Source organism: Phocoena phocoena, chromosome 11 (assembly GCF_963924675.1).
Source record: "Phocoena phocoena chromosome 11, mPhoPho1.1, whole genome shotgun sequence".
In the NCBI taxonomy this organism is placed as follows: Eukaryota; Metazoa; Chordata; class Mammalia; order Artiodactyla; family Phocoenidae; genus Phocoena; species Phocoena phocoena.
Genome location: NC_089229.1, coordinates 79761894 through 79776490, shown reverse-complemented (window position 1 = coordinate 79776490; position 14597 = coordinate 79761894). Strand labels below are relative to the sequence as shown.

The 14597-nt window shown below is 38.7% G+C and overlaps 2 protein-coding genes across 2 annotated transcripts in view; one reads left to right on the top strand and one right to left on the bottom strand.

Moving 5' to 3' along the window:
- The window catches only part of MRPS35 (mitochondrial ribosomal protein S35), a 42380-nt gene extending 38478 nt beyond the window's left edge, over window positions 1-3902 (top strand). Inside the window, exon 8 of the mRNA XM_065887344.1 lies at window positions 2771-3902. Within this exon, the coding sequence (XP_065743416.1) occupies window positions 2771-3040 (270 nt within the window). The 3' untranslated portion in view covers window positions 3041-3902. The remainder of the gene's footprint in view (window positions 1-2770) is intronic.
- Window positions 3903-7232: 3330 nt separating this feature from the next.
- MANSC4 (MANSC domain containing 4) lies at window positions 7233-13412 on the bottom strand. Its single transcript, XM_065888192.1, has 3 exons — window positions 13184-13412; window positions 10332-10466; window positions 7233-7906 (listed from the first exon to the last, which is right to left on the bottom strand). Exons 1-3 carry the CDS (start codon window positions 13410-13412, stop codon window positions 7233-7235), a joined length of 1038 nt encoding a protein of 345 aa, XP_065744264.1.
- Between the last annotated feature and the right edge of the window lie 1185 nt (window positions 13413-14597).

Here is a 14597-nt window from a genome sequence, read left to right as displayed (position 1 = left end):
TTTAGAAATTGCTAGTCTTTTCATAACTTATTTGGTGGCAAAATGAACTTTGAATGGATGAGAAGCTATTTATAGCCTTTGTTAATCCCATTTAGTGTGACTATTCATACATGTTGCTAGAAAAGTAGTAATATATTTGATTAGGGGGTGCTGCCGTAGACCTCCTCTGGAGATGTTACAAAATTTACTGTGTGCGTGCTGCATTAACTTTACAAGTTAAAATACAAAAATTCTGAAATCTGAAACATTCCCAGGTGACTGTGCCCCTTTATTTAACTTCTGTAATACTTAGTTTTCTTCTCTGTAGAGATGTCAAGATCTAACCCAGTATGTCTTAATATGAATTATATTAAATAATTAATATATACGTGTAAGTATTAAAGTACCTGGTATATAGTAAATATTCAGTTTGGGAGATTGTTACTATTATTATCTTGGAGTTTATATTTAGTTGTGCAGAGTTTGGATCCTAAAGCTAGAGTATGTAGAAAACTAGAGTTTTGTTTAGCTTGTTGCTGAAGCCCAGCACTGCATTGAATCTGTACAGGATTAGTAGGAAGCCATGCCCTTCACAGACTATAAGTGACTTTCCCTTACCAAAGACTATTTAGAACAGCAGGAAGTATAAATTTGCATTATCCTGTAGTTTAGGATTTCCTAACCTTTTTCATGTCACTGCACACACAAAAATTCTCTGCTGAGATAAATAAAGGAGGGAGGATGCTTGTGGCTGCCCCTGCTGCACCAGGCTCACGTGGCACCTGGGTGCTCAGGGAATCAATATCATGGCATACCTATGAACACACCTTGGCAAACCAATGTAGAATTGTATATGTCAAATATAAGGGGAAGATAAAAAATGTTGAAAATTGTTAGTGGATTTACTTTGGTTATCTCCTCTGATTAAGCATCTATTTCAAGTCAGTTAAAATCTAGAAACACCTAGGTGAAACATAATTTTTAAAACAGTTAGGTCTCTTAATTCTTGTCTTCTAACAGTTCAGAATGAGATGGAGGGACTGTTTTACTTAATGCTTTATAAAATGTGTTGACCTCTTAAGTTTATTTCACTTGTAAGTTAGAATTATGAAGAAACTATGACATTGTCTTGAACGTTTAAAGCATTGGCAGGAGTAGATAGGCCGGTGATATATTTAATTTCGGACATTTTTTTTTAAGGGGCTGACATTTATTCCTTCCTCATATATTACAGTAAGAATTAGGTATGGTGGGGTAATTTTGTCAGTTATTTTTTTTAAATGTACAAATTCAGAGTTTGGCTGTTAGGAGTTATTTGCAACAGGGCTCTGGGGGTGGGGCATAACAGGAAGTTATTTCATATTATCCCTGACCCCCTGCCAAGCGAAAGCCTCCCTACCGGCTAAAAAGAGGGTGCAGAGCAGATTCTCAACCAGATACGATGTTTCTAGAATGTAAGTTGGAACATTGTCCTCCGCCATAAATTCAGTATAGGGAGGTGGGGCAGACGTAGGGGAGCTGCGAGTACAGAGACCCCACTTGGGCTCAGGAATCTGGGATCTGAGGAAACACCCTACATCTGTTTGTTTCTCTTAAAGGAAAGGGTACACAGTTTAAAGGATTAAAGGAGGGTTTCTTCTTCTTGTGGGTCTCTGTGGTGGAGGAGCTCCTTTCCTGGGCTTCAGTGATCCGAATGGGGTTTGCTGAGTCGGTGGCCTCCGCAGTGGCTTGTTTGCCTTTGGTGGGGATCCTCTTTATCCTTTGAGGGACAAATTTCTAGTGCTTTTCTATTTTCGTGGGCTTTTGGAGCCGGAGTGGGGATGGGAGGGTGGCATGGCTGGAGACTGTTTGCCTCCTTCCTGGTGCTCACTTGGCTCTGAGGAGCCTTGGAGCTCTGTCTGCTCAAGCTGTGGTCTGATTCAAGAGGAGTTTTCAGAGTTAAAATATTATTTCTGACAACCTTACAAATCTGCCTCACTTTTAATACTTGAAAAACTTTATAATTTAGAAGGGTTTACCACCTTCATAAGTTGTAAGACTAGTGGATCATTCCATAAGAGCCTGTGGCTCAGAATATTGTTATGTGTTAATTTGGAAAGAATGTGGCTGCTATTCAGCACTTCTCTGAACCAGGGCAGATTACATATTAGCTGTGTTGCTTGATTTTTTTCACAGAGTGTTACATCTTCATTTAAATCATAAATCTGAATTATATTAATCTAAAACCTACCGGTGTTCCCTAAAATAACATGGTAATAATTTTTGTAAGAAAAAGTAAGTAGTAATGAAAATTGTTTCCATTATAGGAACAGAAAATAAAGATAATAAGACAAAATTCCAGAATTTATCAAGTCATTATGACTAAAACTCACATGAACTTTATATTTTAAATTTATTGTAATAATTGGTCTTCCCTGTCATTCCCAGAGGCATGTTTCAGAGGTAAATACAGTCTCCTTTCAACTCTCATATTTGGAACCTCAGAAATTTGAAATGTTTGATGAGTTAGAGTTTAGGGACTGGAAGGTGGCAGGGAGTGAGTTTTCTACATCTTTTGGGAAGCAGTATTGCTTTGTAAGTGCAATTTGCAGGGCAGATAAAGTGTAAATTATGTGGGTAGAATTAGTGAGTGGTAACGAGGTGCTCATGTGACAGAGTGTGCAGCCCAAAGCTGCTGGTGCAGGTGGACAGCAGTGCTGGATAAGGGAGGTCAGGCAAGGTGTACACACAGAGTGTGCGCCAGACTTCGAGTCATAATTTTCAGAACTCAGAACTTGTTTCTTCCTTTCAGAAAACTGAAGAATGGGAGAAAACGAAGACTGAAGCAGACATGGAAGAGTATGTATGGAAAGATAGCTCCTCAGAAAAAAACATCCTGGAAACCCTTCTCCAAATTAAAGCTGCTGAGAAAAATCTGGAATTAAGTAAAGAAGAGCTCCTTGGTACTGAAGAAGTTGAAGAGTACAGAAAGTCTGTTGTTAGTCTTAAGAATGAGGGGGACAATGAAAATACCCTTTCTCAGTACAAAGAATCAGTGAAGAGACTATTAAATTTGACATGAATTATATAGAAAAATTGCCTTGATTTATTAATTTTATGATCTATATGTAATCATTATCTAATTTGATATACAGTTGAAGATGTTAAAAAACCATTGTTTTATTACATCAGAGTTAAAATTATTCCTTTTATCCTAATGTACAAAGGCAGTGATTATTCAGAAGTTTTCTTACTTATGCACTGGGGCAATCAGACCAATTCGATCTCTGTGATTTCTTCTGGTTCTAAAGTGTTTGGATTTTATTTCTACCATAACAACCTTAGTATTCATATATATACAATGTTGTTGTTTTGTCACCTGCTCCATTTCTTTCCCTACAGATTAGTACTTTTTTGTTGCTTTTGAATAATGATTTTGGTTATTTGGGAAGCTAGGCCCAGAACCCAGTCCTCTGACTGAAGTCTAGTGTGTTGTCTGCATGACTGCTATCTGCCTAGTGAGTTTTTGCACATGCTGATTCTGATTAGAAGCAGGTCCTTAGCAGTATTTTCTAACCTAAAAGTTTGTTCCATTCCTCTATTTGGGGGTCACTTTATGTTGATTCAATTCTGTTTAGCATCCTGCTTTCCATTTTCTTTGGCTCATTTCTCCAAGCCTAAGCTTGCAGAAAACTGGAAATGGAGATTAGCTGGTATTCATCTCTCTGGATGCCCCAGCTAGAACTTCCACAGCTCAGGAAAGAGATGAGGTATAAAGATCTTGAATTTAATTGGAGTAAATGACAAAATAACTGCCCTAGGAAACATTTCATTCAATTTAGCTGTCAATTCAGTACTTTTAAGTATATCTGTAAGTCATTTCTTACCACTTAAAGTTGTCGACAAGTGATTAATTTAAAATTGAAATAAAGGAATTATGGAGGCTGTTATTTGCCTAAAACTTATTTTGCTTGACAGAATTTGAGAACATAAAATGCCAAAATGAATTTCAGAACAATTGCTCAAAAGATTTATATAAATTGAAGATATGATTTAGTATTAGCAAGGCCAAGAGTCCGTAGGTTATAAAGGACAACAATAGGGCCTTGAGTTCCATCCATTCCACTGGATGGAAATAGCAAATAAAAAAGTAGATACAACTGAATTTCTAGATCAGGTTTAAAGCATACATAAGTGTATTGAAGTGTTACATTTCTTAGAGAGTCAGAGTTGAGGAAAACTCAGGTGTGGAAACAGGATTGAAGAAGGACACATTTGAAAACAGTAGAAGCTGAGGAGAGGTGGTCATTTGGGAACATGTAAAGAGGTGGTAGATTAGGGTCCTCAGTCCTGTAGTAATAATACAGTGAAGATGGAAGCAGATGGAGTAATGATACGTAATAAAGAATTTGACCTTGCTCAAAGAGAATCTGGCCTCTCCTGTCAGCTTCTGGGAGGTAATCTGTCATACCTCATAGAAGTGTCTTTGGTTAGGGCAGGAGTCAGTCACAATGGATTTTAGGTGGGGCTCGCTATACCTGATAGTCCTAGGCATGCCAGGAAAACCAACCATGTGTTTAGGGTTGGGGAGCTTTGAGTTTCTTGGTAAGTCCACCCAGCAGCTGAGATCAACTGCCCAGGTAATTGATCAGTCATACCTATGTAATGGAGCCTCAATAAAGATTTAGAACACTGAGGCTCCGGTAGGTTTCCCTGGTTGGCGATACTCTAGACATACTGTCACACATTGGTACTGGGAGAGTAATGCATCCTGCTTCCACGGGGAGAGGACACCAAAACCTGTGAGTTTGGATCACTCCTGAACTTCATCCTTGGTGCTTCTTCCCTTGGCTGATTTTAATCTATATCCTTTCCCTGTAGTAAACCGTAACTGTGAGTATAATAGCTTTCATTGGGTTCTGTGAATTCCTCTACTGAATTATTGAACCTGAGAGTGGTTTGGGGACTCCCCATCCCCCGAACTTATAGTTGGTGTCACAAGTAAAGGTGGTCTTGTAGAAGACTGTGCCCTTTTAACCTTTGCAGTTTGGCTAACTCTGAGCAAAGACCTAAGACTCTAAGGCTGTGGCATTGACACCTAATGGCAAAATCTTAGAGCTGTAAGATTAATACAAAACTGCCTCAAAAGGGTAACCGTTGCTGTCATTGTAATGTTAGCAATAATTGAACAGCATTTTTTGTCATTATTTAGACTCTTGTCCTTAAGCTCTAACTGATCTAATGTATACAACGAACATCATACTCATCCTTACAACGAGGATTCTAGGGGACACTTTTTGCTGTACTGATGATATGCAATCACTTCTGACTTCAAACTCTTAAATTTCATAGCTCAGAATGTGCTTAAACACATAGGCAACTAAGAAATAGAACAAACCTGTTTTCTTAATTGTAGGGAGCTTTAGTTTTTTTCTTTGCATATTTTCTTTCCAAAATTGGTAAATGTGTCATAATACTGGACTATTACAGATTTTTTTCCCCAAAGGTCTGGCTGTTTCAGTGCTGGAAAAATTTCGATATCATGGTTATTTCCTAAATGGTGGTAACAACCTTAGCCTTAGTTGTTGACTAGGCCCTGTGATCTTTGTTTCTTAATGTTTTAAATTCTATTCAGAAGTTCTCTTTGGTCCCTTTGGCTTCCAATAAGGACATGGTTTCTAGGCCCAGTCGTTTTTGTCTTGGCTGACTGTTCAGGTCGCCTCTACAGTCTAAGTTTACTCAGTTTATCTGATGGTCAAAGGTAGGGGCTGAAGAAGAGAAGGAGTGTGTTTGTTTTCTTACAAATGTAAATATGTTTTTCCCAAATTATGGTCATTTCTATAAAACAGTTATCAATTTTAGGGAACAAATAAAATTCTGAGAAATCTCAAGGAAGAAAAAACTTCTTTTTTTGGTAGCCCTAGTTGGAAAACCTTCCAACAGTTTGTATATATTTGAAAGAAAATTAAATAACCTTTTAAAAGAATGTATATACAAATAATTTTTAAAGACAGCTTCCTGAATAACTTAAATATTTTAAGGTAATTTAAATCTTGATATCCCCCCCCAAATTGCCTGAGTTTTTTTCCTAATGTATTAAGAAATTGATAACATTTATGATATGTAATATGAATAGCAAATTAATGTAAATCGATTATATTTTAAAAATTCAGACTTATTTGTGGTTAATATTCTGAGGGAAGAGTGCTATTTTATTAATCTTATAATAGGATTTCCTCTTTGTTCATTATGCTTAAATGGCTGTCTTTTAATGTCCTCACATTAAAAAATATTTTCAGAGATGAGATTAAGGGCCTAAAGTTTAAGATCATTAGAGACTTGAATTACAGTTTTCTACACTTAAGAGTCAGAGTATAAGATTTAGGGGTGAATCTGGTGTAAGTGGACAGAGCTTGAAATACCTAGAGCTAATATTTGCACCTGGGAAAACAACTTATACAACTGAGGGACATAAACTAAACAACTCCCAAGATTTATTCAACAGAAGTCAACAGAAAACTCAAAGATCTTAGTGCCATAATTATTGAGAGGCATGTCAGTTTTTGAAAAAGAAGCTGATTAAGATTGAGAAAGATTAATCAATTGAACATAAAAAATTATATAAAAATCAGGAAACTTTTGCTCATGGGTTAGTAACTGTAATCGTTTATAGTGCTTTTCTGCTCAAGCCACTAAAAGATTTCATTAAAATATGTGACAATAATATGACCTTGACAGGAACCAAATATGACGTTATGGTGTTTTCCTCCCTGTATCTTTTTTCCATACTCATTGAGAAAATGGAGGCTTGTAGTCCAACAGTGATTTTGAACATGGACTTTTGAACCATGTTGCCTATTAAGTCAGGCTTTGCTACATACTAGCTGTGTGACTTTAGGCAAGATACTTAGCCTCTCTTTCCTCAGTTTCCTCATCTGTAAAATGTGATAAGAACAGTCTAATAGTTAACAGTAGTATACTTATCTCACAGAGTTCAAGGAATCAACAAGTTAATACATGTACAGCACTTAAAACTATCTCTTACATGGTGCTGAATAACTGCAGAGATCAGAATTTTCGAACTTCAAAAGGTACACTATTCAAAAAATGGAAATAATCAAAAAGACAATTATGTTTATCAAACATTGGCATTCTTTAGAGACTGGTAAGAATGGGTATCTGTGCTTTTTATTTTTTTTAACCAAACTGCCCTCGTCTTACAGAAAACTACAAATGATACTCTTAAAAGCTTACAATGCTCACATCTTTTACCATTAAGAGCGCTCCTTCAGAATGGTACATTTTTTAATTTGCTTGGATCCTGACTTTCTCTGTCCTAGTTTATACTGGCCCTGGTGCTTTCGACAGCATCCAGATGCCAGGATGACTACACAACAGCAGAGGAAGGTGACAGAGGTGCAGAGGACCACAGGAACCAACCACGTCTTGGAAGTCACAGGTGCCCCATCAGGTGTTGTGTCTTCATTCTCAGATGTACGGTTTCTGCTGTTGTACCCTTTGGTTTTGTTCAGTACTTGTTTGCTACTGTTGAGTTGGGATGGAAAAGGCACATGAGAAAGTTTTGTGTCTATCGGCACAAAGAAAGGAGAAATAGTCTTGTTATCTGGATTGCTGATGAACTTGGTACTGGCTGACACCATATTTACGTTTGTGGTAATGGAGTCATTCAGAGAAATGAATCTTGCCCAAGAGTCTGTGGTTAATTCCTTGGAGTACCTAGTAGTAGTTGTGGTTGCAAACAAATCTTGATATGTGGTTGAAGATGGAGCCTCTACTGATGGTAGCATTTGGTTTATCATGGTCGTTTGTTGTTTATCTAAATACATAGCTTTTAGAATCCTTAGTCTCTCCCGTATATTAGATGAATAACGGGTGTTTAGATATGTGGGCAGTGATTGTTCAAAAACCAGCAAATCTGGATCTACACCTGAAATATAAATAAGGCATCATTTAAATTTTATTTTTAATTTAGAAGACAGGACCTTAAAGTACAGTTTGGAGAAGTCTTGGATTTTGCCACTATAAGTTATTGAACTAAACTAATTTCAAGTTCCACCTAATTTCAAGTTTCAGCCTACTTCTGAAAGGCTTAGAAACATACTAGCCATGTTTGAATTTTTCTTAACTTTCTAAGACACTTTCTGTTGCAAACGAACTTGGCTACATCACATCATGGAGAAAACTGCCAGGGCTTTTGCGCAACAATAGCAGTATTGGGCAAGAGCTGCAGAAACAGTAACCATTTGATATGTATGACAATTAAAGTCAAACAAAATGGGGCCTGAGAAGTGTAACTATGCAGAATTATTAGCAGAGCCCTAAATCTCATCCCTTCCCAGTGCCTGAGGGTCCAGTGCCTGAGGGCCTTCAGGGTTCTCTCTCTTCTTGTAAAACTCCTTTCCCTCTGGCTTCAAAAACTCTCAACAGCTTTACAGTTGTCACACTGTTTCCCTTTCAGTCTCTCTTGAGTGTGCTCTCACTCTCAACACACCACCACCTACTCCCTTCCTTTCCTTTCTGACTTTGTTTTGTGCCTTCTGACATTTTGTTTCCACCCTCACTATTCTACCAATTCTGCTTCTGGGGTGATCAGTACTTTCCCTGTTTCCTTATCACTGTATCTCATTGCTTTGGCTTCTCTCTTGTTCTTGATACTGATGGCCACCTCTCCTTGCATTCTTCTCCCGTGACTCCCTGCACCCCAAATTCCTTTGGCACTTTATCTCAGACTGCCTGCCTCTCGCTTTTCCCTTCCTTTGTGCTGGTTCTCTCCTTGGTCCTCACTGATTGTCCAATAATCTTTAGTCTTTAGTCCTTGGTTTTCTGCTGTATTTCTCGTCATCCCATACCAACCACCCTCTCACCCCCCGGTCACCAAAAGATTATCCTCATCAACTGTCACCACTACATTGATGGCCCTGAAATCCACATCCCCAACTTTTTCCTCTTTCTTGAGCTCTGATCTCAGTTCTCCTGTGCTCTACTGGAGGTTCCCACCTAAACATCTCACATCACCGCTGGCATTCTCAAAACCATCATCTGGTCTGCCTCTTTGTCTTTTTCAGCAGCATCATCATTCTTCTGTCACCCATGCTGGACTCTGCACTGCAACAGGATTTTTGAATCTTCAGTTCTCTTCTTCTTTATCCAAAAAGCAACTAAGTGCTATCCAAGCCCTTCCCAATATGCTAGCAACCATCCCTCCTCTTCGTTGCAACTACAGTCACCTTGTCCAGATATAACATTACCCTGACTGCATTTTCTAATCTGCATCCTACATATAATTTTCCTGGGCTAAGATAACCAGACATCACTTTAATGATAGTGCTTTCTCATTAAATACCTTTGCTGGTTCCATATTTCTGACAAAGTCAAACCAAAACTCTCCTCTGTCCTTTTGTTACCTGGTCTACCCTATCCTACCCATATTTCCATTGCAGCCCCAAATGTGCCCCTATTGGAGCCACACCAGTGTTTGTGCTTTCCTGGGGTGTGATATGGAGCTCCTTTTCTTGCCTCTACCTGGCGTCTTCCATGAAGCCTCCTCTGAATAATTGAGCTTTCTTTAGTCTCCCCTTCTTTTGAGCCTTTGTACTTGAGGCAGTATCACACATTTTTGTATTTAATTTTATGTCTTACACTAATTGTAAGACTTGTTGCATCAACTAGATTAGAAGGAGCTCGAGGGCAGAGATATGGCTGTAATCTCCTGCAGTGTGGAGCACAGCATGGAGCATTATGTATTCAATAAGTCAGACTGATCAAGAAATTCACCTCCTTTGTATCGTGTTGGCAAAAATCTATTCTTTGATGTTTACTGATTTGTACCCTGAGATTATATACATGGGAAAGGACACTTAAATATGTATTTTTCTAAAGGAAAAATGCAGTTGTTATCTTGGGACCAATGCTATGCTAATGTGTGGCTCTAAGTGCATTTCCCCATCCCTGACATCCATCTTTGTAGAATCCTTGTATACAGCATCAGCGAACCTCAAAACTGACATTTAGCATTTTCTTTATTTCCTAGTGGTATCCTTAACCACTACAGTAGAAATACCTATTTTGGTTCTTGCTGAAGGCTCTTGGAATAAATGAAATACAATGCTCTTGTTCAGTCACATATGATTTGTTATCTGGGATGAACTCATCCTTGCCGAACATGCCAAATGAATGGGAATTTCCTTTTAGTTTTCTGCCCTGGAAGCCCCAAACTTTTCCAGACAGACTTCACTGGGAAATAATGATTTAGATTCATACATGGCTACTGCCAACCAATCTCTAGGTTATATGCCTCTACTAAAATATTACTGACATTCTTCAAAATACATACAAAGGACATAAATCATTACCGTCTGTTATGTTGTATAAAATGGCGCTGGTTCCGGGCTCCAATATGCAGCTCTCCAGGGTTGGGCAGTGAATATGGAGGCAGTTGACATCGCCATGAATAGGGTCGTGGAAGAAGACAGCCAAGTTACAGGAAACTGAAAAGGAAGCAGGCAAAGTACATCTGCAGATGGTCTTGATTTCTGCAGCTTGATGAGCTCTGAGTAGCTTACATTTCTTTCAAGAGCACTGGATTAACAGTAGGTGGCAGGGCTATGTTCAGACATCTTACAGAACATTATGAACTATCGCAAATGCTTCTGTGAATATGGGAAAATGCCTCTTCAAAAAAATAGCTGCTAGAGGGAAGAGATATGGTAACATATGTATATGTATAACTGATTCACTTTGTTATAAAGCAGAAACTAACACACCATTGTAAAGCAATTATACTCTAGTAAAGATGTAAAAAAAAAAAAAATAGCTACCAATATTCTCAGTAATCTTTCACACATCCCATGCTACACAGATTACCTGGAATCATCTCCCAGTATTTTATGTTCAGGAAAATCCAATTGGCTACAAAAACCTCTGGGGATTTACATAGATCAGATTTCTAGATGCAATACCCTCTCAGAATACTAAGGCACTGAAGTTCAACAGAGAGAGAGAAAGAGGGAAAAAAATAGACAAAGCCTGTAACAGAAGGGGGAGTGATAGGAAGGGCAAAAACAGTAATGACCCGTGTTGTTGGGAGAGGCCCAGGTGGCATAAAGGCAGCAGGCTGGGTGAACATTACCTCGACCCCGACTGCAGGTGTGTGCTAGCCCCATGCTGCAAAGCCACGTCCAGTGAAAAGCTGATCGGTGTCATTCAGAGAGGAAGGGAGTAGACAGACAAGGTGGTTAGCATTTGGGATTCTAGTGGGGAGGGGCTCATCACTTGCTCTTGCCGGCTCCCCTTTTCTAAGTAGACTTGCTCCATAAAAGATACCGTGTTATTTCTGGAAGGTCAGATTTGTTGAATGCAAATCTTCAGTCTGTCCTCCCTTAAATGCAGCACAGATTTTCCTCCTGCTGTAGTGTAGTAGGAACCATGTGATGGGAAATATTCATTGGCCCAAAGGTATCAGCTTCTTTAATAAAATGAGATTACGGAGGGAGAGTGTACGATTACCAGACCTCTGAGTGTGCCTACAGCTGCTGTGGAATTGCTGGCAGAACCTGCTCTGCTTCTGTGTAAGGTTAACTGCGGGGGTTACGTCTCCCCTATTACTTCTGGGACACCCCGTGTTTCTACACTCTATTTTTCCAGAAGGAGACAGAATAGGACAAAAGTCAACTAATAATACATTGCTAATACATTATAGATTACAAATACATTCCCTGAGGACTGTGCTGTAAAGTTTAAGGAAAAGGAAGGAAGAATATTCAAATTTAGACATCTAAATTTCTGATAAAGTAGTGGATGCTGTAGGGAGCAATTTTTCAAGATCTTTTACATTCTTCATGCATATTTCAGAGTCCCAGTTCTGAGTAGGTTAGCTATTGCAGGATTGTGCATTTTAAAGTTCTGGCTTCTAGGTAAAAACTGGGATGTGTGTTCATGCCTTTTCTTCTGGAGAAAGAAAGCCACAACTTGGAAGCCACAGAGGCTCTAAAATCCTGGAATTCTACTGGATGCTTTTAGTATCCCCGGAAGTCCAGAGGCCACAGCTTCCCTGGTGTGGAGAGTCAGGTAAATTCATGCCACGGGAAGATGCTGAAAAGGTATCACCCCTCCCTCATCTCCTCTCAGTGAAGGCTTCTGGGGTTATAAGCATCTGAAAGCAGAATATCTAGATTTGCTACCTTTTCCAAAATTTCCCTTTAATAAATTAATTGCTCTCTTCTGTGCCTGATTAACTTTTGAGGGCTAAGCCTGTGACAACTTCTCACACTGTGGTCTCTTGACAGTCGGTTTAGAGTCTCCAAGGAGCTCCAATTTGCATCCCAGAAATCTTACATGGATAATTGGATAGGAGGCATTGGCAATTAATGTCGGTAAGAAATCACGGGAAGAAAATGTGGAACAACAAGAGAATTATTTTAAAGTGCTGTGTTGCTTTTGTTGTTTCTTTCCAAGTCGCTTTCAAATCTTGGAGAAATGAAAAATAAATGAAGTCTTTAATCAAATGTAACTTGAAATTCTGCAACAATGAAATGTTTTCCTAGTTATAGGCCTTGATTATATTATATGAATGATATTTAACCCTGAATCCAGATTTCAGACCAAAAAAAAAAAAAATTCTGTTAGGATATTTTGAAAACTAACTTTCTCTCTCTCTCATTCTCTCTCTCTCTTTCACGCTCTCTCTCTCTCTCCCTCCTTTCCTCTTTTTCTAGTTGACATATATTTCCCTGTTTCTTTCAAAACATGAATCACAGTCTAAATTCCTGTTCAATACATCCCCACACTTGGTCAACCCAAGCAAGCACATTTCAAAAGTGTGATACGATACCAATATCACCAAAAGAACCTTGAAAAGGAAATATTTTTGAAATCATATATGCTATGTTCTGGGCCATAGAAATATTGTTAGCCAGCCCTCAAGGCAATATTTTCATTGAGCACTTTAGTGAAGAGAAGAGGTTCTCTGTTACCTGTAGGTTCATAGCCTCCCGGGTCATTATTAGATTTGTAAATGGAGCCTGCACTGGCCCCAGCTACAAAATCAGTCTCAGTGTCTCTCCCCCTCTGCCCACTGCCTCATCCCAGGGCATCTTCTCTAGTCCCCATCAACTGTTCACTGCACCCTCTGCCTAAGGGTCCTTTCTTAGGTCCTCATTTTGGATGTTTCCCCTGATTTTTGCTCAGGTCTATCATCGACACTTACCATCCTTCCTAAGACAGCAGCTCCGACTGCACTTCTGACCAGTGCTTTCGGAATAATACTTCAAGAACTGGGCCCCCAGCTTCTGAGACTCCTCCAGGTCAATTAGGAGACCTGGGAAGCGTCGGATCCAGCAGTCTCTGTAAAACACAGTGGGTGAGCAGAGAGAGTCTGAGGTCCACCCCATGCTTAAGAGCAAAATCACGTCTGCTGCCACGACCACCACATGCATTTCCCTGGGATGAAGACTCGGCAATGTCTGATGACCAGACAGACACTGAAGCTGACCATCAGGGTTTAGAATGGTTTCTGGAACTTCAGGGCTGTTGTTAAGGGAGAAGGCTCCCTTGGAACTCTGTGAAGGGTCACTTTCTAGAAAAATGAAGCGGCTCTTTGACTGCACGTTGATTTTTCTTTTGTTTCTTCCCAGTTGCACCCCAGGTGAACATTTGACTTGCTGCTGTTAATGCTGAACACTTTCCAGGGCATTTCAATACTCTGTCCTTTAGCCTTTGGAAGACGTAGATTCTTTCCTCTGCTTTTATTCTTTCTGTGAAAGTGAAGTCACAGACACCTTTTACTAAGTAAATATAAAGGCAAGTTGAAATCCTAGCCAAGAGTGTTTCTGAGGAAAACAATAGTTTAGTCACTTGATGTCAGATAAAGGAAGGATCCATTTCACCAGAAACAAGACATCATTTTGTCAGGACACTTCTATAAAGTTTTTTAAGAAACTTGTGACTGCAGGGTTTTTTTTTTTCAATTATCTTATTTTCTTTGATTTGAAGTTCTAATTCAGGTTCACTAGAAAACTAGTTTGAGCATGGGTTTAAATTCTTTGTTTTCACCAAAAAAAAAAAAAAAAAAAAATCAAAAGTAAATGAAAACTGAAAATGAAATAAAAAATTTAAATTTTGCAGTGATTTTGAAAACACTGAATATGAATCCTGGTCACTTCTTGGTGCCAGGCATTTTTTTGCAAAGGCCAGCTGCAAGCTTTTTAAAAAGAAGATTAAAGATCCAGCCAAAAGAATATCCTTATAATGTAGATGGAGCACAACACCCATTAAAGTGTATTTTGTTCAATCAAGATTAAAAAGCATAATTGAAAATTGTGATGCAGTTCAAACTGGGGGTTGCCTAATCTGTTTTCTGATATTTATGTTTTCAAGTTACAAAGAAGTCTTTGGGAAGCACAAACATAAAGGCATCTCTGAAGCAGATGTAGTTACAAGAAATGTGCATTAGGGAAATAGTTTAAAATTTCTACATATTAATAAAGTTACTTCCACTGCAATGCCAAAACATTTGAAAAAAATATTAAAGAAAATGGCTTCCTTTGTGAAGACTGTGTGTTCCATATCCCATACATTCCAAGATGAAATTAGTTCAAAGCATGGAACTGTTGCTTTTTTGT

Coding starts and splice junctions, on each gene's coding strand:
- MANSC4 (XM_065888192.1), bottom strand. CDS start 13,412: ATGCATGTGGTGGTCGTGGCAGCAGACGTGATTTTGCTCTTAAGCATG. Junction 10,467..13,183: donor CTGCTGTCTTAGGAAGGATG/GTAAGTGTCGAT, acceptor CTTCCTTTTCAG/TTTCCTGTAACTTGGCTGTC. Junction 7,907..10,331: donor TTTATACAACATAACAGACG/GTAATGATTTAT, acceptor TTTATATTTCAG/GTGTAGATCCAGATTTGCTG.